This window comes from Oncorhynchus tshawytscha, linkage group LG13 (assembly GCF_018296145.1).
Source record: "Oncorhynchus tshawytscha isolate Ot180627B linkage group LG13, Otsh_v2.0, whole genome shotgun sequence".
NCBI lineage: Eukaryota > Metazoa > Chordata > Actinopteri > Salmoniformes > Salmonidae > Oncorhynchus > Oncorhynchus tshawytscha.
This window is the reverse complement of record NC_056441.1, coordinates 13,326,571-13,349,997: the sequence shown is the minus strand read 5'-3', so window position 1 is coordinate 13,349,997 and position 23,427 is coordinate 13,326,571. Positions and strand designations below refer to the sequence as shown.

At 42.3% G+C, this 23,427-nt stretch overlaps 1 protein-coding gene across 3 annotated transcripts; it reads right to left on the bottom strand.

Annotated features, from left to right (window-relative positions):
* Positions 1–588: 588 nt before the first annotated feature.
* On the bottom strand, positions 589–23,427 carry LOC112264337 (casein kinase II subunit alpha). 3 transcript variants are annotated; one of them, XM_024440877.2, is made up of 13 exons: positions 23,283–23,427; positions 8,789–8,923; positions 8,101–8,212; positions 6,082–6,285; positions 5,931–5,981; positions 5,743–5,802; positions 4,056–4,139; positions 3,305–3,415; positions 2,781–2,882; positions 2,352–2,452; positions 1,959–2,107; positions 1,604–1,693; positions 589–1,408 (listed from the first exon to the last, which is right to left on the bottom strand). In XM_024440877.2, the coding sequence occupies exons 2-13, from the start codon at positions 8,887–8,889 to the stop codon at positions 1,296–1,298; spliced, it is 1,278 nt and encodes a 425-aa protein (XP_024296645.2). In that variant the 5' UTR covers positions 8,890–8,923; positions 23,283–23,427; the 3' UTR covers positions 589–1,295. The 3 variants fall into 3 exon arrangements, with proteins under 3 accessions (XP_024296645.2, XP_024296643.1, XP_042151137.1); XM_024440875.2 differs by having other exon boundaries at positions 6,184–6,285; XM_042295203.1 differs by lacking the exon at positions 23,283–23,427 and adding an exon at positions 22,839–22,946.

Genomic DNA, 23,427 nt, shown 5'->3' with positions numbered 1-23,427 from the left:
AAAGGGTTTTGCTATAAAAAAAAACACTTATTGGATAAGTTCAGGTTGTAGCTCCCAGTAAAAAATATATCCCTTCTGAACAACCCTTAATTTCCCCACCCGACAGATACTGAACCCTAGTCCTTAGATTTGAGTAATTTAGCAGATACTTATCCAGAGAGACTTGAGTGCAAACTCTGCTTCGCCCACTGTTTGAGCTGCAGCCTCACACTAACTCTTATGAATCCATTTAATCTCAGGATTGGAACTCATGATAACCCTTTAGCTACGGAGTGAAAGATTCCATTCCTGGGCTCATTGATATATACTTACATGGTTGTTTAATTATTCAAATTGTACAAAAAAAAGGAGATTCAATAATTAATGTTGGTGCTTTTCCGGAAGGTAAGAAACTAGCAGACTTCGGTTTCTCTAAGTGTATGATCATTTATCCAACTGGACTTTCTCCATCTCAGCTTCAAACAAGTCAACTCCTCATTTAGTAAAACTGGGACAGTGAGGTCTCTTAAACTAAAGTAAAACAATGAGCCAGTGAAGTCTCAACTAGCCAGTAAACTACACTGGATAGTAAAAAACAACAACATGGGCTTATTGAACACATTTTATAAACACAATGTCATATGTCACCTTAACTCTTGTACAAAATGGTTGTTCAATGAGCCTTGAATAGCCACAACTAAATAACAAGCATAATCATTGTGAAAATGCCTCGTGATAAGAACACTACGGATAACATTGAAAATAACTACGGGGGGGTGCCGTTCTATAGACAGAAATTCAATGTTGAAACTATATGACCAACAGAAGAAATGTATTTAACAAACAAAAAGTGACACATGCAACCCATGAGTCATTTCATGTGTCCACTAACAGTTGATTAGAAAACAAAAACACTAGAAAATTATAACCTCTGGCCCATAGAAAACCACCTCAAACAAAAGTACTTTAGGGACATATAAAATACATTTTATTATCCATTTTGCTTAATTTCTACATTGTAGTTGCATTTCTAGACACTCATTATGAAAGAACGCAGCTACTGTTTTTATCCGGACACAGACGCAAGTAATGTTTGTTTTATCTTCTTTTTTCTGTCTCTCGTTGTGCGCCCGGATCTCAATATATAATTATTGTATGGTAAAAGAAAAAAGGGGAACCTAATATCTTTTTTTTCTCTCTCTCTCTTTGTTATACTCAACATAAAAATGATTGTTGCCTGGACCTGCTGAGGGCTTGGTAGGCCGGGCCAGACGGGGGCAGTGGGTCCGTCCCGGGCCCCAGGCTGAGAGCACCTTTCAGGGCTGGGCCCCGGCGGCTGGGACCTGCGTGGCCAGAGCACTGGGGGAAGAGATCACAGGAGAGCCCGCCACGTTAGCCAGGGGCTGCGACGAGGACATGGAAGTGATGCCTGGAGAAGAGGAAAACAGGGTCAGAGGAAGAGTCTGGGGTCTTCCCTAAGAAGAAAATATTCACATAAGAACTGTTACTATTTTCTATAATTAACAGTCCTCCTTGGCCAGCTGTAGAATCATCTCTTCAGAACAGCAACATACTGTTATGACCCCTGCAGACACCTCATATCATCAGACCCCGTGTTTGTTACCTGTCATCATACTGGAGGAGCTGACTGGGGTAGAACCAGTCGACAGCCCTGATATAGAGCCCATCCTCGCTTGGTCTTTCACAATGGGGTCTGAGACAGAGAATGACAGAGAAGCCCATGAATGATAAGCAAAAAAAGCTAAGGCCACAGAGATGCAGCAGATATTTCAGACACAAACGCAGCTATGCATCACAACCGTGACCTCAGAGTTCAATACATTCCTGTGAACAATGGGAAGAAGTGTATATATAGAACGGTAGGAATGACTCTCAGCTCACAGAAGTAGGAGGAATCAATGGCCTCCACTCTGACCATGCGTGTTAAGTATGTATGCTATTTAAGAGGTGGAGCTCACAGAAGTAGGGGTGTTCCATGGCCTCCCGGGCGGTGAGGCGGGCGTGGTGGTCGTAACGCAGCAGCTTGTCCAAGAAGTCCAGTGCCTCGGTGCTGACCAGGTGCTGGTTCTCACTGTGGACAAACCTCTCCCACCGCTTACGGGAATGCCTGGGAAACAGACTAAACGGTCAGACAGAACACAACATGGACACAGCCTCTTCCTCACGGTCAGACAGAATGCGCAGAATCTCTGAACTACATTGACTATCGCAGCCGGAGTGCGCAGAATCGCTGATCTACAAATCACACTGCATCCAAAATAACTAGTCATTGTGATTCTACGCCTTGTCTCATTGCTCAAACTGACTGACAGACTCAACACTAACAAATCTGCGATTTGAGACCAACCTACCTGCCCAGGATGTCATTGAACCTTGGGTCTAGTTCGATGTTGTATTTGTCGATGTAGTCATACAGGTCTTCTGTGCCCAGGACTTTTGCGATTCGTACAAGCTGCAAAACAAACGGGACATGACATGCATTAAACAATGGAGGGCAGCCCCGGCTGTCTGAACATCACCAGAACCACTACTACTAGTTGTCTATCAGAGGGGATAAATCAGCAGACATGCCATTGGACAATAAAGTAATGTTATAATCAAATCAAATTTTGTCACATGCGCCGAATACAACAGGTGTACCTTACAGTGAAATACTTACAAGCCCTTAACAACAATGCAGAGTTAAGAAAATATTTACTAAATAAACTAAAGTATCTATAAACAAATACAATTGATTGATGTATAGTTTGGTTGATTTGATAGGATGACTGAGCTCTCACCTGGTCGTAGTTGTCGTGTCCGTGGAAGAAAGGCTCCTTCCTGAAGATCATACTGGCCAGCATGCAGCCCAAGCTCCACATGTCTAAACTGTAGTCGTACATCTATACAGGGACAGTCAACAGGGAATGGTGTCAAAACATCAGACCACAGAATAAGTCAAGGAAAAGGCGACAGTAGAATTAAATTAGATGTAGGTTATTGAGGTGAATTTTGAATAAAACAAAAAAAATTATCCCTTTTACATTTTGAGTGGGGTTTTTTTCGGGACGGTGTTCTGGGCAGATGTGAAACGACATCTGCTCTGACTGCATGATTTATTTCCTGGATAAAATGTGGCATAACCCTACATTGTACAGAACAGATGCATCTAATTCAATCTTCTGAGGACGAAAGTAAACCAAGAACCATAGCTATACGACAGTCGATTGTTCCCCAGATCATGCAGTAGGAATACAGTATATCGTCTTTAGAAGAAAGCTGACAAAACAGGGCCGTGTTCAATGGGGCACGACGCCTGACTGACCTGGTAGTCGACCAGCAGCTCTGGACCCTTGAAGTATCGGGAAGCCACTCGTACGTTGTACTCCTGAGCAGGGTGGTAGAACTCTGCCAAACCCCAGTCTATAAGGCGAAGCTAGGAGACAGAAGATGAAATCCAGTTAGTTTGAAAACATTATTAGAATCCAACGGCCAGGACTAATATTCATATAGATGGTTTAAATCAACACACTCAGGACTTTGTCAAAAAATGTGTGTGTGTGGGGAGTGCATGAATTGTCATTTGTATATACAGAATCAGATAAATTATCTATTAATTTAGGAGATTTCTAATGTTTACAAGTCACAATGGGGGACCGAACCTTAGTAAATAAATATGATTAATGTTTTATATCATATTAGAAAAATAAACCAAAGGCTATCTCTGAAATTTGTCTTACCTCAGGAAGCAACATGAATTATCCTACCAAGTGAATGAAAAGGTCCCATTAGACCCCTCAGAGGGGTTGTGCTGAGTAGTTCTCTATTGGGGAAAGATTCATGTTGAGCTTTCTACTGTGGTGGTTAAACACTCACAAGCTAGTCAACGATTGGCTAAATTTCTTGTATGCCACAATTGGACCAATCACAGATGAGTGCTTTGTGAACCAACTAAACCCAACAGCAGCAAACTGTCAGGCAATACTCCGCCCATAAGTTGGTCTCTGTGACCACACGTACATTAGCCAATCAGAGTAGAGAAGGGAGGGAGGGAAAAGGGAGAGATAGGCCAGTACCTTTCTGTGTTCGTGGTCGATCATGACGTTGTGTGGCTTGACGTCTCTGTGCATGATTCCCATACTGTGACAGTAGTCCAGAGCCTGAGGGTGTGAACAGAAAGGAGAAACAGCTGACAACTGGCTCACGTTCACTACGGCACACCGTGGAAAAACGTTTTGCAACAGAAAACAAAAAAAAGCAAGCATTTCTCATCGGCCAAGTTCAGATAGTACCTCCCTGTTTGTGAGCGTTTTGTGCGTACTGAACATAGCCACGGTGCTCACAGGTGGATAACAGGTTTCTCTAACGTATTCCAGCCAATTAAGTGTGGAGAAAGACCTTGCGAGTCATCTTTATGGCTGCATTAAGTCCTAGTGTCCAAAACATAATGGAAAACACTTGGCTCAGGCATAGTGGTTTTCCTGTAGCCAGTTGAAAAGCAGCCACGTGAGGAGCAGCTGTGGTATAAATACTCCTGGCTGAGCTGGGGCTGGAGATGGGTTGTGCTGAGCTTGGGCTGGAGATGGGTTGTGCTGAGCTTGGGCTGGAGATGGGTTGTGCTGAGCTGGGGCTGGAGATGGGTTGTGCTGAGCTGGGGCTGGAGATGGGTTGTGCTGAGCTTGGGCTGGAGATGGGTTGTGCTGAGCTTGGGCTGGAGATGGGTTGTGCTGAGCTGGGGCTGGAGATGGGTTGTGCTGAGCTGGGGCTGGAGATGGGTTGCGCTGGGGCTGGGGTTGTGCTGGGGGCTGGGATGGATTGTGATGGGGCTGGAGATGGGTTGTGCTGAGCTGGGGCTGGAGATGGATTGTGCTGAGCTGGGGCTGGAGATGGATTGTGCTGAGCTGGGGCTGGAGATGGGTTGTGCTGAGCTGGGGCTGGAGTTGGGTTGGAGATGGGTTGCGCTGAGCTGGGGCTGGAGATGGGTTGTGCTGAGCTGGGGCTGGGGGCTGGAGATGGGTTGTGCTGAGCTGGGGCTGGAGATGGGTTGTGCTGAGCTGGGGCTGGAGATGGGGTTGTGCTGAGCTGGGGCTGGAGATGGGGTTGTGCTGAGCTGGGGCTGGAGATGGGGTTGTGCTGAGCTGGGGCTGGAGCTGGGGCTGGAGATGGGGTTGTGCTGAGCTGGGGCTGGAGATGGGGTTGTGCTGAGCTGGGGCTGGAGATGGGGTTGTGCTGAGCTGGGGCTGGAGAGGTGCGACGTGTCAGGCCTGTCCACTCAGATAAATCCTCGTCTTTAACACGTCTCCTCCATATGAGGCGCCTCTCTCTCGCCTGTCCTGATCTCCACGGTGAAGAGTGAGAGGCCCTCAGCAACAGCCGGAGTGGGGCGGGGCGGGATTAGGCTTTAGCCAAAATTCAGCTATAAAATAAAAATTCTTAGCTCCGTTTACATCGTTCTCTTGCATTCTGTAAATGGCTAAACATCGTCTGTCACATCACGATGACGTCACCATCGACAATTGCCGTCAATCATCTTCCGTATCCGATACTATCCTAATAAATCACCCAACTCTATAGTGCTGCGACTTAAAGCGGAAGTCCTGAACAACATAACTATTTTAATCAGGGGGGATTGGAGAAGCTCCAGTCTCAATCACCCAGACGGTGTCCCTAATTGCACCATATTCCATTATAGCTCACTATATAGAAAACAGGGTGCCATTTGGGAGGCACAACCAGTTATAGGTTACAATAATGGGGTCTTACCTTCAAGATCTCATACATGTAGAACCGTATGTCGTAGTCGGATAGCGTTTGATACAATTGCTGCAAAAAGAGAAGAAAAACTGAAGACATTTCAGCAGAATGCTACCATGAGGGAAGTAATAGAGGCATGTGGTCAAAGCTTCGGCTTCCATTTTGACTGGATAAAAATTAACTGTGATTCTTCTTACCTTGAAGTCTGTGTTGTTGACGTGTTCAAAGACCAGAGCTGGAGTCCGAGACTGCAATAAAAAAATACAATAAAAAAAAACTATACAATTTCTTTTGAAAAACAGACCAAATATGATCAGTATAAACTACCATTTAATAGCAGATTCATACCAGATTCAGCTGGATTTTCAGCGAGAGTGGTAGCCAAAATGTCATATGATATGTACCGAGCAGCATGATGGCATGTATTATTGGTAGGTTGATGAAACTGACCACTGGATCCTTGACGATGTCTAGAAGTGAGATGATGTTGGGGCCGCCTCGCAGGTTTTCTAGAATCTTGATTTCTCGCTTGATTTTCTTCTTTTTTACTGGCTGTTGAGCACGAGAGAAGAACAGACCGAGAGATTGGGCAAAGAGAATGTTTGACAGAGCTTCTGTCAATTAACAATTAAAATAGGCCGCATATTGGGGAACCCTGCTATATGGCCCATACATAATCATCAGTCATTGGCCAAATAACAGGCAAAAGACTAGCTGCCAATCTCTTAGTGAAGCCCATCCACAGCTTCAATAACTTTGGGTCTGAGTTGCAGAGCCTGTGGTCTAGAGGTAGTATGTATGTATGTATGTCTCTCCCCTGCAGAGACACGCTCCACCCCTGACTCCAGCCTTCCCACTGTTACTCCCACAAGCCCATCTCCCCCTCTGTCTTTAGCTTCTTTAGGGTAGGGGGCAGCATTGGGAATTTTGGATGAAAAGCGTGCCCATATTAAACTATGAATATGCATATACTTAGAATATACATATAATTAGTAGATTTGGATAGAAAACACTCTGAAGTTTCTAAAACTGTTTGAATGATGTCTGTGAGTATAACAGAACTCATATGGCAGGCGAAAACCTGAGAAAAAAATCCAACCAGGAAGTGGGAAATCTGAGGTTTGTAGTTTTTGAAGGTATTGAAGATACAGTGGGATATTGGTCCTGTTGCACTTCCTAAGGCTTCCACTAGATGTCAATCGTCTTTAGAAGCTTGTTTGAGGCTTCTACTGTAAAGGAGAGGCTTCTAAGGGCTCTTTGAGTCAGTGATCTGCCACAGGCTCGTGACACTCGTTCACGTGAGATGTAGCTCTCGTTCCACTGCTTTTCTGAAGACATAGGAATGCTCCGGTTGGAATATTATTGAAGATCTATGTTAAAAACATCCTAAACATTGATTCTATACATCGTTTGACATGTTTCTACGGACTGTAACGGAACTTTTCGTCTGAACTTTTGCCTGGACCTGCCTGCGCGTCGTGAGTTTAGATTGTGTACTGAACATGCGAACCAAAAGGAGTTATTTGGACATAAATGGACTTTATGGAACAAATCCAAAATGTATTGTGGAACTGGGATTCCTGGGAGTGCATTCTGATGAAGATCATCAAAGGTAAGTGAATATTTATAATGCTATTTCTGACTAATGTTGACTCCAACATTGCGGATATCAATTTGGCTAGATTTTTTCATCTGGGCACCATACTCAGATTATTGCATGGTTTGCTTTTTCCGAACAGTTTTTTAAAAATCTGACACGGCAGTTGCATTAAGGAGAAGTATATCTTTAATTCTGTGAATAACACTTGTATCGCTTATCAATGTTTATTATGACTATTTCTGTGAATTGATGTGGCGCTCTGCAAAATCACCGGATGTTTTGGAACTACTGAACATAACGCGCCAATGTAAACTCAGATACATGTATTGTGTACCATGAAGTCCTATGAGTGTCATCTGATGAAGATCATCAAAGGTCAGTGATTCATTTGATCTATATTTCTGATTTTTGTGACTCCTCTCTTTGGCTAGAAAAATGGCTGTGTTTTTCTGTGACTTGGCTCTGACCTAACATAATCGTTTGGTTTGCTTTCGTCGTAAATCCTTTTTGAAATCGGACACTGTGGCTGGATTTACAACAAGTGCATCTTTAAAATGGTGTAAAATACATGCATGTTTGAGGAATTTTAATTGTGGGATTTCTGTTGTTACTAATTTGGCGCCCTGCAGTTTCACTGGCTGTTGACAGGTGGGAAGCTACCGTCCCTCGTACCCTAGAGGGGTTAATAAAGGGTCAAAAAAACATTCAAAACATATATTTGAAAGAAACACACTGGGTCTCAATAGGGTGAAGTCCTGCGCCAGTACCTTGAGTATTTTGACGACTACTTTCTCGTTGTTTGTGATGTTGATAGCTTCAAACACTTCGCTGTATTTGCCCCGGCCGAGCTTTCGCACCAGCTGGTAGTCATCTTGATTCCTGAGGGACAGACAAGACAAATATAACAATGAGTAATATTCGCAACGATGTTAACACAGATGAGCCCTGATTCCCCCAACCGATAGTTAACACTGATACCTGATGATAAAGCTGGCACATTCCACATTTTAGATTAGACCTGCAATGCACCAGGGCCATGTTCAGTAGGCAAACGTTGTGGAATGTTGCAGATAGAAATGTCACGAATAAAGCCCACATGACACCTTGTTCTACATTTCAGAGATTGTTTGTTCTACTTCATATATTTCTATCTGAACATTCCAATTCCACACAGTTCAGCCCCGCTCTGCTGAACTTGACCCTGATAAGTCTCTGTTGTGGTGATTCCTCACAAATGATGGTCAATTATGCTTTTATATACACATGACAAATATATGTCAACAACCCTTCATCCAAAGGACCATTCTATGCATTACATTTTGTGGAAACCCCCCACCCCCCAAAAAAATCAAGGTATTTTTTTGGTCCTGCTGCTGTGTCCAACACCGAATGGGGTAAGGGTGTGGTGCTGCCGCCACCGACCAATCAGATGGCTTGACGACTAGCTCAGCTCACCCCCACTCCACAACGTGTGACTCGTAGTCCCAGTACTCCCGGGGTCTCTGTGTGTTCACATCGGGGTAAACCCGGGATCGGCTGGTGACCGGGCCAGACATCTTCAGGTGGAAGCAAAGGCTCTCTCCTCAGGACCTGCGGACAGTGAGAGAGAAGCGCACACACACTTTAACATGGATGGACCAGTGTGGCGAAGCCGCCAAACTCCCACGATGCACTTCACTGGCTGCATTGACATGGCTAAAGGCATAATGACTCCTATGACCTACTTTGAGTCCAGACTCCAGATAATATCAACTATAGGTTGAGCGATATGAAACCAGGGTGTTTTTGTCATCACATCCTATCTTAGAGCCTCAGCATCTCATTCCAAATGGTCACCATGTGGGCGGTTACTCTGGAAACATTTTTATTTTGCAGGAAATTTGACTGGGCCTACTCTGAGCCAATTGGATTTCAGCTCCTGAATCAATAAACCGGGAAAAACATGGCCTCCAGCCAATATATAGGTGAAATAAAAAACAACATTTAACCTAGCAACAGAATGAATGCATTGTGTTCCCCAGGCAACTAGACACAATAGCTGTTTACACTATGGTAACTGGGAGGCTACCAATGTCATTTTAAAAAGGTGGGAGGAGGGGAGTAGCACAGTCTTGAGCTTAGCTTCCCAGTCAAACATTTTTGTGAAATGTATTTTCATTTTGGTCTACGGCAGATTTTTTCCTGCTGTTCATACACACCAAAAAAATTTAAGAAGTTCGGCAGCCAAAGTCTACACCCCTTCGTCTGTGATTGTACTACTCCCAGGAGTGGGAACTATGGACGGAATTCTTCAATTAAGTGTTTGTTGCCATTCAATGAGAGACGACTAGATTTCATGCAATTTTTTCACTTCAGAAATACTGCACCGAACATCTTAGATGTAAAATTGCACGACTAAGCTCTCATTGGCAAAATATATATATTATTATATATTTTTTTTTTACAGATTTCTTGATTAATTCTGCCCATTTTGAGGAAGTGTTACTGGGTATGTTGTTGCTACGGTGGCTCAAAAGTGACAAACTGAGCTTTTTTCAAAATTTGCAAGCTAAGGTCTTTAAGGAGTAGGCTATGCGAGCACATACATTTGTTTCGTCTAGCTGAGTTCTGCTAGAAGCAAACCGAACTGATGTATGCTGCAGGGTCTCCGTTAGGAAAGTGTGGTGCCGGACAACGTGACCGTGAAGATTTTAATTTACCGGCCATTTGAGACATTTACTGGACCCATATGTATTGGGTGCAGAATCCATGAGGTCGTCCACCCACGGTATGCTCCAAAATCACATTTACATTATGGTAATGCATCTTTACAGAAATGAATGAAGCAGCCAATAAAAATGCAATTCATGGGAAAACGCCATTCTAAAACAGAACACATGGGAAAACGCCATTCTAAAACAGAACACATGGGAAAACGCCATTCTAAAACAGAACACCTGGGAAAACGCCATTCTAAAACAGAACACCTGGGAAAATGCCATTCTAAAACAGAACACCTGGGAAAATGCCATTCTAAAACAGAACACCTGGGAAAATGCCATTCTAAAACAGAACACCTGGGAAAATGCCATTCTAAAACAGAACACCTGGGAAAATGCCATTCTAAAACAGAACACCTGGGAAAATGCCATTCTAAAACAGAACACCTGGGAAAATGCCATTCTAAAACAGAACACCTGGGAAAATGCCATTCTAAAACAGAACACCTGGGAAAATGCCATTCTAAAACAGAACACCTGGGAAAACGCCATTCTAAAACAGAACACCTGGGAAAACGCCATTCTAAAACAGAACACCTGGGAAAACGCCATTCTAAAACAGAACACCTGGGAAAACACCATTCTAAAACAGAACACCTGGGAAAACGCCATTCTAAAACAGAACACCTGGGAAAACGCCATTCTAAAACAGAACACCTGGGAAAACGCCATTCTAAAACAGAACACCTGGGAAAATGCCATTCTAAAACAGAACACCTGGGAAAATTCCATTCTAAAACAGTGTACCTTATAGCAGTTCCATGTATGACAGATGAAAATCTCTGTTAGAAACTTAGAAAGAGAGGGAACCTAAAGATGAATGGGTTGCTAACATGACTAGGATTGTGACTTTGGCTTCGGGACATCGAAAGAAAGTTGATATGAAAACCAATAGAACAGGAGAGAAATGGCATAGCGGTGGGTCCAATAGGAATATTATATATAGTTACTCCTGTCTAAAATATGTGAAGATAATGTCTCAAGTATAATTTAAAATGTTGAGACAAGGGGAGGGGTGTGTTGAAGATCTCTCCAGAATGTCTGAGCTGTCTCCCGCCAATTCTTGAACATTCATCGTTTCATTGTGTGAATTATTTTTGCCCTTTGATTCTTAAATTATTTTTAAAATCCTAATTTCATGCCACCAATACTACATGTAACGTTAATCCCTGTCATTTGGTTACATTCATTTCTGTTAATTCATGTATTAGTCATTTACCGTTCTCCATCTCGGAGGGGAAACGGTTGTTTGCAGAGTTCACAACCACTTGTGAGAAAGAAGTCTTGGTTTATTTCATAGACACAATTTAGGAGATTTGTCTATTTCTTCCATTGTCTTTTGTTTGGAGTGCTTCATGTGAGCATGTGTCTGGTTTCTCTGTCCTGATGTCGAGGGAGCGCGCATAGAAGTACCTGGACTGCTGCGCGGTAATGTAGAATTTTGTATGTTTTTTTTAAATCATGCAATTGCGAATTATAATATCTTAAAGATCAGATCATCAACTAGATTCAGCCGCAGCCTGATTTCTTCTTGAGCAGATTGGTCGGGGCGCCGGAACATAATTACAAATCATTTGACGACTGCAAATTGACCGCAAGAAACCCAAACAGATATATTTGACAAAAAACATTATTTCAAACCTTGCTTACATTTGTCCATTATGCGTGGAAATACTTGGGAAAAGATTTTCCAAATAAAAATCACTTGGAGCTAAACAATGTTGTTGTTTTTTTTGCTCAGAAAACTGGGGGGGAGGGGTCAAATAAAACGACCCACAGACCAAATTCAACATGGAAAGATTTTCAAACGGCTCACTAACAATCTCCCCCTCGATAAGCACCAATCCTCGGTGTGAAAGAGCAATGGATGCTATAGGCCTACTGCTGCATTTGCCTGCATATAGGCTATGAGTTCCATGCGCTCATTTCTTTAGCCACCAATGGATCACAGTGTTTCAATGTGTCCGTATGGCAGAAGCTGGTGACCTCGCATTAGTTGACTTTTCAATTTTTCATTTTAATTCAGCTTTTTATGATTAACCATGTGACAATGATTTTGAGAAACAAAATCGGTATTGAAATGAAACTGTTCCACAGAAACGCGCATATGAAAATCACTGGCACCACAGAACATCAGAAATGGTCAGATAACTTGAAACGCAAGTGGTCGGATTTTGCCTATAGGCTACATTGAAGCAAGGCAAGGCCTCATAATATGAAATAAAACATTCAGGTTTCAAACAATTAAGCATGTTTTCAAAATGCATACGGCATTCAGCTCATTGTAAAGTAGTGGGTGACTTGCTGACAGCCTGTTGCCTGCACCGGAATGGGAGGTGTGCTTCAATTACCAGTTAAGAAATAAAAATAGTAGCTCTTTTTAAGCGGGCACCAAGTTTCTAACCCTCGATTGCATTTAGAATTGTTGTGCAATGAAAGCACATGTATTACTCCAGCAGCAACCAGCTGAGGAGCTGCAGGAGAAATCCCACTCAAAATAGGCTCTGTATGCTGTGCGCATGTGATAGTCGTGTTGGACAAATAAGATACATGATGACCAATGTTCCCTCAACGACAACAAAATAAATCACCACTGGGCAAATTTCAGGTCTGCTGAGCACAAACTTGAAAGCTATGAAAATTCTGTGCAACTTCAGGAGAGCTTTAAGTTACAGTTTAAACAGTGGCCAAGTAGGCTACAGTGGCTATTTGATCATAATGTAGGCCTACCAGAGTGGCCTACCATCAAAAACAATGGAGAAAAACACATCCCATAACCAGGGATGCAAACTGGCGAGGGCCCAAGTTGGTGACTTTTTTTATTTGCACTGAAACATGCCAAACAAAATCCCTGCTAGGGGGAAATGCAGATTTTAACTAATTAAACAACAAAGAACATGATCTACATGACCAGTCTCTGTGTGTAAAATAAAAAGTGGTTAATGTGAACCTAACTCACAGCTAAAAAATGTAAAGCAAGCAATCCAATGTTATTTGTTGCCTAGAATTAACTGCAAATGACACTCGAGTCTTGAGAAAAAACCATACACTAATATTGCAGTTAGCCATGACAGCCTTTATAATAGAATGCTTGTGACCACACACATCTAAATATCGCACTTGAGAAAACATCTTAAAAAGTAGAAATAGAATGAAACAAACAGGCATTGTATTTTTGCCCTATTATAGTGGCCCACTATAGTAGACATCGATCAAGTGCACAAGGCTACATGTGTGCAAAAATAACATTCACAGAGTAAAAAATGTAATAATTCCCCCTCCCCCACACACAAGTGTTACTGTCAAGTTCAACACAACAAAAGCCATATATTTGGGCTACACTGCACGTTATTACATTGCGGACAACTGTTCTACAATGTGCCAGCAGAACATGAGACCCTTTGTTGGCATAATTGATCTCTTTCAGGCAGAGAGTACACCTGGCACACCCCTTTTTATCCACTGTATTGAAAGAGGGAAAGTGTGTTTCTTTCACCTCTATAGTGGCATCCAGCTTAAGCCAGGCCCGGCTCCAGCTACACTTGATCCCTGAATCCACTTGTTTAACAAGCAACACCTCATTTTCACCTAATTCTCTCATTCTGAAAATTAACCACATAATGTAGAGTGAAAACAGTTCACAGATAGTCGTTCTTTCGTTAAGCTAGTTAACATTTCACACAGATCGCCAGGGTCCAGTAAGCAACTAACACGTTATAATTTGAGGAACGGCAAGGAGTCGTATACCAATTAATACTATAGCGAATTGGTTAGGTTACTAACGTTGGCTCATCTGATGTTGTCTGATTTTATTAGCCAGCTAGTTTTCACACCATAAACTCAATTATTTGATAAGTTAAGTTGGCTAATGTTGCTCAACATTTCTCTGGCTAGCTAATGGAGAATACGATCCAGATAGTAAGATACTTAACAATGCTAACAATACTTGTTCCACCATCCTTTCTCCCTCACCTCAAACTTTCCAAATTACCATTTTTCGGTTACACCTCATGAAGTACACTTCATCACCTTCTCACCCCCGTCTCCGTGGTCAGGCTTCTCACCTACCTCTTCGTTATCGTTCAGGGGACGCGCTGCTATAACTGGAAAACTGCTTTTCCACTCCCTGCAGTCTTTCCAGAGCACACCCTGATGCTGTAACTAGCAAATTGGTTGTCTCTTCAGTCGCTTGCTGCATTCTGATGTTATATGAACGATTGGCTGAGCCTTGGATACAGACAGTATTGCTCCAAACGTGCATCACTTGTTCGCTCACAGCCAGTAGTGACCTAAAGTGACCTCTCCGCCTACACTTTTCTCATCGGATCTACACAAATCACGTAGGTCACCTATTTTGGATACAAAATGGCAAATTTCGACGAAAGGTGACTAGTTTGCATCCCTGCATAACATTTTAACATGGAAATAGAAGTTCTATCATTCAGCCTACAGTAGCAGCCAATGTGTGGTGATCAATGCCTACATTCCATGAGATTTTTGAAGAGAAAAAAACATGCAGGGCTTGACATTACCCTGCTACCCACTTGTCCTTCAGACAATGGGGTGACTGAAAATGTTGTGTTTGATACAAGAAACCACTTTACAAAATAAAATGTATTATTTTTCCCCATACCAAGACAGTCTCAAAATACAACACTGCCCCTTTAATACCCCTTCTTGGCTCAGGGGCGGTATTTTCACATCCGGATGAAAAGCGTGACCAAAGTAAACTGCCTGCTACTCAGGCCCAGAAGCTAGGATATGCATATAATTGGTAGATTTGGATAGAAAACACTCTAAAATGTTTTCAAATTATGTCTGTGAGTATAACAGAACTTATTTGGCAGGCGAAACCCCGAGGACAAACCATCCAGGAATTTTTGTTGTTGTTGATGTGATTGTTTTCAATTGGTTTTCTATGTGAAATTGAATTGAAGTTAAATATTTCGAATACGTTTTTTTGAATTTCGCGCTCTGCAATTTCACTGGGTGTTGTCGAAACGTTCCGCCAGCGGAACCCCTAGCCACAACAGGTTTAAAACAACTCTTTACCCGACTCACTTTTCAAAGATGGCTTGAAATGTATTTTGTGCTCTAGTAGGAAGCAACTGCTCCCCCCATTGTTGACTAGAAATTAGCTATAACTGGGCCAATAACTCATTCAGTAATGAACAATATGAACAAATGTGCCTCACTTTGATCTCAAAACAAGCCCACCTACTCGCTGGCTAGCAGCATACCACCCTGCATACCACTGCTGGCTTGCTTCTGAAGCTAAGCAGGGTTGGTCCTGGTCAGTCCTTGGATGGGAGACCAGATGCTGCTGGAAGTGGTGTTGGAGGGCCAGTAGGAGGCACTCTTTCCACGGGTCTAAAAAATATCCCAATGCCCCAGGGCAGTGATTGGGGACACTGCCCTGTGTAGGGTGCCGTCTCTTGGATGGGATGTTAAACGGGTGTCCTGACTCTCTGAGGTCATTAAAGATCCCATGGCACTTATCGTAAGAGTAGGGGTGTTAACCCCGGTGTCCTGGCTAAATTCCCAATCTGACCCTCAAACCATCACGGTCACCTAATAATCCCCAGTTTACAATTGGCTCATTCATCCCCCTCCTCTCCCCTGTAACTATTCCCCAGGTCATTGCTGTAAATGAGAATGTGTTCTCAGTCAACTTACTGGGTAAAATAACAGATAAATAAATAAATAAATACTGTAGCCTAAACACAGTTCCAAGTGAAAGGCACAGATCCATATACGGCGATTACTATTTGCATATACAGTTTAAGTCGGGAATTTTAATACGTTGAAGTCATTAAATCTTGTTTTTCAACTACTCCACAAATTTCTTGTTCAATCGGTGAGTAACACTTGTATCTTTTATCAATGTTTATTATGAGTATTTCTGTAAATATATGTGGCTCTGTGCAAATTCACAGGATGTTTTGGAGGCAAAGCCAAATCTAAACTGAGGTTTTTGGATATAAATATGAACTTGACCGAACAAAACATACATGTATTGTGTAACCGTGAGTGTCATCTGATGAAGATCAAAGGTTGCTGATTAATTTTATCTCCATTTCTGCTTTTTGTGACTCCTCTCTTTGGTTGGAAAATCACTGTATGCTTTCTGTGACTAGTTGCTGACCTAACATAATGATATGGTCTGCCTTCCCTCGAAAATATTTTTTGAAATCGGATTAAGGATAATTTTTTTTATTTAAATGGTGTCTAATACTTGTATGTTTGAGAAATTTGAATTATGAGATTTCTGTTGGTTGAATTTGGCACCCTACAATTTCATTGGCTGTTGGCTAGGGGTTCTGCTAGTCCTAGACAGGTTGACAAACTATAGTTTTGGCAAGTCAGTTAGGACATCTACTTTGTGTATGACAAGGAATTTTTCCAACTATTGTTTACAGACAAATTATTTCACTTATAATTCACTGTATCACAATTCCAGTGGGTCAGAAGTTTACATACACTAAGTTGACTGTGCCTTTAAACAGCTTGGAAAATGACAGAAAATTATGTCATGGCTTTAGAAGCTTCTGATAGGCTAATTGACATAATTTCAGTCAATTGGAGGTGTACCTGTGGATTTGAGGTCGACCGATTATGATTTTTCAACGCCGATACAGATTATTGGAGGACAAAAAAGCCGATACCGATTAATCGGGCGGTTTTTTAAAATGTATTTGTAATAATGACAATTACAACAATACTGAATGAACACTTATTTTAACTTAATATAATACATCAATAAAATCAATTTAGCTTCAAATAAATAATGAAAGTAAAAGTGCAATATGTGCCATGTAAGAAAAATAATGTTTAAGTTCCTTGCTCAGGACATGAGAACATATGAAAGCTGGTGGTTCCTTTTAACATGAGTCTTCAATATTCCCAGGGCAGAAGTTTTAGGTTGTAGTTATTATAGGACTATTTCTCTCTATACCATTTGTATTTCATATACCTTTGACGATTGGATGTTCTTATAGGCACTTTAGTAATGCCAGTCTAACAGTATAGCTTCCGTCCCTCTCCTCGCTCCTACCTGGGCTCGAACCAACAACGACAACAGCCACCATCGAAGCAGCGTTACCCATGCAGAGCAAGGGGAACTACTCCAAGTCTTAGAGCGAGTGACGTTTGAAACGCTATTAGCGTGCACCCCGCTAACTAGCTAGCCATTTCACATCGGTTAAACCAGCCTAATCTCGGGAGTTGATGGGCTTGAAGTCATAAACAGCGCTGTGCTTGCGAAGAGCTGCTGGCAAAACGCACGAAAGTGCTGATGGAATGAATGCTTACGAGCCTGCTGCTGCCTACCATCGCTCAGTCAGACTGCTCTATCAAATCATATACTTAGTTATAACATAATAACACACAGAAATACGAGCCTTAGGTCATTAATATGGTCGAATCCGGAAACTATCATCTCGAAAACAAGACTTTTATTCTTTCAGTGAAATACGGAACCGTTCCGTATTTTATCTAACGGGTGGCATCCATAAGTCTAAATATTCCTGTAACATTACACAACCTTCAATGTTATGTCATAATTACGCAAAATTCTGCGGCCCAAACTGTTGCATATACCCTGACTCTGCGTGCAATGAACGCAAGAGAAGTGACACAATTTTACCTGGTTAATATTGCCTGCTAACGTGGATTTATTTTAGCTAAATATGCAGGTTTAGAAATATATACTTCTGTGTATTGACCTTAAGAAAGGCATTGATGTTTATGGTTAGGTACACATTGGAGCAACGATACACACCGCATCGATAATATGCAACGCAGGACACGCTAGATAAACTAGTAATATCACCAACCATGTGTAGTTAACTAGTGATTATGATTGATTGATTGTTTTTTATAAGATAAGTTTAATGTAGTAGGCTTCTACTGTATTCGCGTAACAGGCAGGCTCCTCGTGGAGTGCAATGTAATCGGTGGTTAGAGCGTTGGACTAGTTAACTGTAAGGTTGCAAGATTGAATCCCCCGAGCTGACAAGGCAAAAATATGTCGTTCTGCCCCTGAACGAGGCAGTTAACCTACCGTTTCTAGGCCGTCATTGAAAATAAGAATGTGTTCTTAACTGACTTGCCTAGTTAAAGATTAAATAAAGGTGTAAAAAAAATAATTTAAAAAAAGGCCAAATCGGTGTCCAAAAATACCAATTTCCGATTGTTATGAAAACTTGAAGTCAGCCCTAATTAAATCGGACATTCCGATTAATCGGTTGACCTCTAATAAAAACTGAAGTCAAATGTAGAGAAAAGACAACATTTTTTACGTACTTAGACACCGGAGTGTCCGCTATAAAAAATAAAATAGGCTTTAGCTATACGGCCTAGAACATCCGACATTGAGAGAAAAAATACAAATAATTGACTGGACATTTTGCGCCACTTTAGTGAAAATCTTAGCTCCGCTTACATTCTGTTAATTGTTTCTACCATATTTTTTTATGCGGGCTATAGCAAAGGAATAGGCCACTTGGCATGGCCCCGTTGTGGGCTGCCCAGTCATCGCTTTACTGCATGGTGCCAGTCATGTTGAAATTGGCTAAACATCGTTCGTCACATCACGATGATGTAACCATCAACAATGGCCATCAATCATCTTCGATATCCGAAACTATCCTAATAAACATCGCCCAACCCTAACGGGCATTCAACCTGTCATTACTGCAACAAAGGGAAACACTAACACAACCCCATATTGCCTCACAATATGACAATGGCACACAATCTCACAATGGCTTCAAATCCAAAACTTGAAACAAGTAGACACATTCCACTCAAACCAAAACACCAAAGCTGTAACTGCTCAGCCTCCGACCGCAAGGCACTATAGAGGTAGTGCGTGCAGCCCAGTACATCACTGGGGCCAAGCTTCCTGCCATCCAGGACCTCCATACCAGGCGGTGTCAGGGAAAGGCCCTAAAAATTGTCAAAGACTCCAGCCAACCTAGTCTGCTACCGCATGGCAAGTCGCAATTCAATGGCTCAGACATGAGACGTATGTGGCAGGGTCTAAAGGAAATCATGGACTACAAAAAAGCCACGTCACGCTTCCAGACAAACTAAACACCTTCTTTGCCCGCTTTGAAGATAATACAGTGCCACCGTCACGGCTCGCTAACAAAGTCTGACCCCCCTTCTCAGTGGCTGACGTGAGTAAAACATTTAAACATGTTAACCATCGCAACGCTGCTGGCCCAGATGGCATCCCTAGCCTCAGAGCATGCGGAAGACTGCCTCAACAGGTCCACAGACGATGCAATCGCCATCACACTGCCCTATCCCATTTGGACAAAAAGAATAGCTTAGTAAGAATGCTGTTCATTGACTACAGCTCAGCATTCAAAACCATAGTACCCTCCAAGCTCATCATTAACCTGGAGGCCCCTGGGTCTAAACCTCTCCCCAACTGGGTCCTGGACTTTTTGATGGGCCGCCCCCAGGAGGTGAAGGTAGGAAACAAAATCTCCACTTAGCTGACCCTCAACACTAGGGCCCACAAGGGTGTGTGCTCAGCCCTCTCCTAGACTCCCTGTTCACCCATAATATCTGCGTGGCCATGCACACCTCCAACTCAAATCACCAAATTTGCAGACGACACATCAGTAGTAGGCTTGATCACCAACAACGACGAGACAGCCTACAGGGAGGAGGTGAGGGCACTCAGAGCGTGGCGTCAGGAAAACAACCTCTCACTCAACGTCAATGAAACAAATGAGATGATCGTGGACTTCAGTAAACAGCAGAGGGCGCACCTCCCTATCCACATCGAAGGGTCAGCAGTGGAGAAGGTGGAAAGTTAAGTTCCTGGGTGTACACATCACAAACAAACTGAAACTGTCCACCCACACAGACAGTGTGGTGAAGGCGCAACAGCCCTTCTTCAACCTCAGGGGGCTGAAGAAATTTGGCTTGTCACCCAAAACCATGACAAACTTTTAGAGATGCACAATGGAGAGCATCCTGTCGGGCTGTATCACCGCCTGGTACGGCAACTGCACCACCCACAACCACAAGGCTCTCCAGAGGGTGGTGCGGTCTGTGCAACGCATCACCGGAGGCAAACTACCTGCCCTCCAGGACACCTACAGCACTCGATGTCACAGGAAGGCCAAAAAGATCATCAAGGACAAGAACCACCCGAGCCACTGCCTGTTCACACCGCTATCATCCAGAAGGCGAGGTCAGTACAGGTGCATCAAAGCTGGGACCGAGAGATTGACAAACAGCTTCTATCTCAAGGCCATCACACTGCTAAACAGCAATCACTAACTCAGAGGCTGCTGCCCACATTGAGACACAATCACTGGACACATTAATAAATGGATCACTAGCCACTTTAAACAATGGCACTTTAATAGTGTTTACATTACTCATATCACATGTATATACTGTATTTTATACCATCTACTGCACCTTGCCAATGCAGCTCAGCCATCGCTCATCCATATATTTATGTACATATTCTCATTGACCCCTTTAGATTTGTGTGTATTAGGTAGTTGTTGGGGAATTGTTAGATTACTTGTTCAATTTGTGTGTATTGGGTAGTTGTTGGGAATTGTTCGATTATTTCTTAGATATTACTGCACTGTTGGAACAAGAAGCACAAGCATTTCACTACACTTGCATTAGCATCTGCTAACCATGTGTATGTGGCCAATAAAATTTAATTTGATCAAATGGCTACCCAGACTATTTGCATCGTCCCCTCCCTCTTCTACACTGCTACTATCTAAGCATAGTCACTTTAGTAACTCTACCTACATGTACATAATACCTCAATTACCTCGACTAACCGGTGCCCCTGCATATTGACTTTATACCGGTACCCCCTGTATATTGCCTCACTATTGTTATTTTACTGCTGCTCTTTAAATATGTTACTTTTATTTCTTACTTTTTTTGTATTTTCTTGCATGGTTGGTTAAGGGCTTGTAAGTAAGCATTTCACTGTAAGGTCTACTACACCTGTTGTATTTGGCGCATGTGACATCAAATTTGATTTGTACGAGGTGAACCAGAAACAACAGCTACTGTGTTTGGCAGCATAACTTTTTGGAATGAATACCATTCCAGAGATTCCAAAGCCCCCTTTCCAACAATCACCCATGTTTCCACACTACCTTAAAGTCAGCAGTCTTGCTTAACAGTAAGTACCATGGTTAAACTAACTTCAGGTCACTTAGATTAAAAAGGGAAAATATAAAGCTAGGGAGTCAAATCTAAAATACCCAAGAAATTCAAAGGAAAAACCAATGCAAAGGGATCTGGATCTCAGTATTTTAGACTGTACTGTATGAGACCTAGGCAAGATCAAAACATAGGCTACATTCAATTTTCTTTCAAAGTTTGAAACCGACCGTCTCAATTAAATATCAAATTATTGAATAGGCATAGTCCGAGATAGCATGGCAAAAAAACTGGGTTTCATCAATAGAAAGACAGAGGGGCATTAGCCTAATGATCATGGCAGACATGATCCGTGAGAGTACACCTAGCCTACATAGCAGCTGACAAATATTGCCGTCCAGGTAACATGGTTTCACCTTGAATGGTAGTTAGAGGAGCTACTCAGGGCGAGAAAGGTATATTGGCAGGAGAGGTTTAGTATCAAAATCAAATGCCAGTTGAAGGTTGAACAGTAAGGGCCGTCTGGATTCATAGAAGCTGGTTTTGGTGGGGGCAATACAGAAAATGTAGGCTAGTCCTAGCTACCATTACAGCTACCATTGCAAACCAAGAAGTGAAGCCCAAAAATGTGATTGAGTCTGGAACATAGCCAAAATTTAAGAAGGTCTACATGAGTAATAACTAACATATTGGCTACATTTGTGGAACTTGGTTCCATTTCCTTAATTTTCCTATCAGAAGTTACTCTGTCTGTATGAACACAGAAAGAGAGCAATTGAAAAAGATGGGGCGGCAGGTAGCCCAGCGGTTAAGAGCGTTGGGCAAGTAACAAAAAGGTGCAGGGTGCTGGTTCGAATCCCAGAACCGACTAGGTGAAAACTCTGTTGATGTGCCCTTGAGCAAGGCACTTAACCCTAATTGCTCCTGTAATTCGCTCTGTGTAAAAGCGTCTGATAAACGACAAAAAATACATGTTAAAATGTGATATCTAACTTTAGCTAGTTACCTTGCTATAATTCCCCTGTAATACAATTAGCTACAAGATGTAGCCAGAGCTTGCGCCGAGCTTGTGGTCATTCAATAAATTCAATTTTTGCTGTACAACTCATGTGATTTAATGGCTTCTAGAAGCAAACATTTGTATTATTGTAATTGAACAGTAGTAAGTAGTAAGACAAGAGACATTGCATAAATTAGCTAGCTACAGTAGCTATCGAACAAAATGTCCTCTTTACTTTAGCTTCAGACTGACTCAACATTTATCAGAATGTCAGCTGTGAATATGTAAACCCAACTAGCTAGCTAGATATGGCCATTCACCTGTACAAGGCACTAAATGATTACAACAATACACAATAAAGTTAATCAATAGATCCCTAAATATATATTTATATTCAATATTAGTTGGTACTAGTAGCTAGCTACCTACTTGATAGCAGCATCAACTAGTTAGCCGGTTAGCTAGACATTCACCAATGCTTTGTTAGTTCCTGGTAGTAGCTATAGCTTAAAAATTGTAACATCTTTAAAAGGCAATCATTGCCCATCACAGTGGTATTCTTGTTACCGTTACCAAAAAGCACCTTTCATTGATTGATAACCGCACGGTCACAAGGCCGCACAGGCCTCAGGTTTTCCTGGCTCAAGTCTGGGTCTGGGATTAGTCGATGAGCCTAGCACAGCCAGCGAACTGGTGCTTCCCTACAGTAAAATGTCAACATTTAGTGATTTTAAAACTAGTGTGTGTTATATTCTAGCTATGTGAGTAGGATATGTCATAGTCATTTCTATCCTGATGCCTTAATTTACGCCTTGCCACAACGATAAGAAATAGCTTGCTAACTGGCTAAAGTTAGCCGCTCACTAGCAAGCCGTGGCCGGGGAAAAACTCACTTCACAGTAAGTTAGCTAGCAAGCTATCACATCCATTCCACGAGACGATAATGACTCTAACCATTCATATGTATTCTATTTGAAATGGGACAATTAAACGCTGGTAAAATCGATTAAAATATACAGTATATTACCTCTCAGAGCTTCGGGATGACAATATGGCGACACTGGACTCCAGCAACCAGTTTTCGATAAAGGAGGGCAGTTACTCAAGACCTCCACTCCTCGGGGTGGCGCATGTCAGCACTCATTTGATGGGTACTACATAGACAAGAAGGC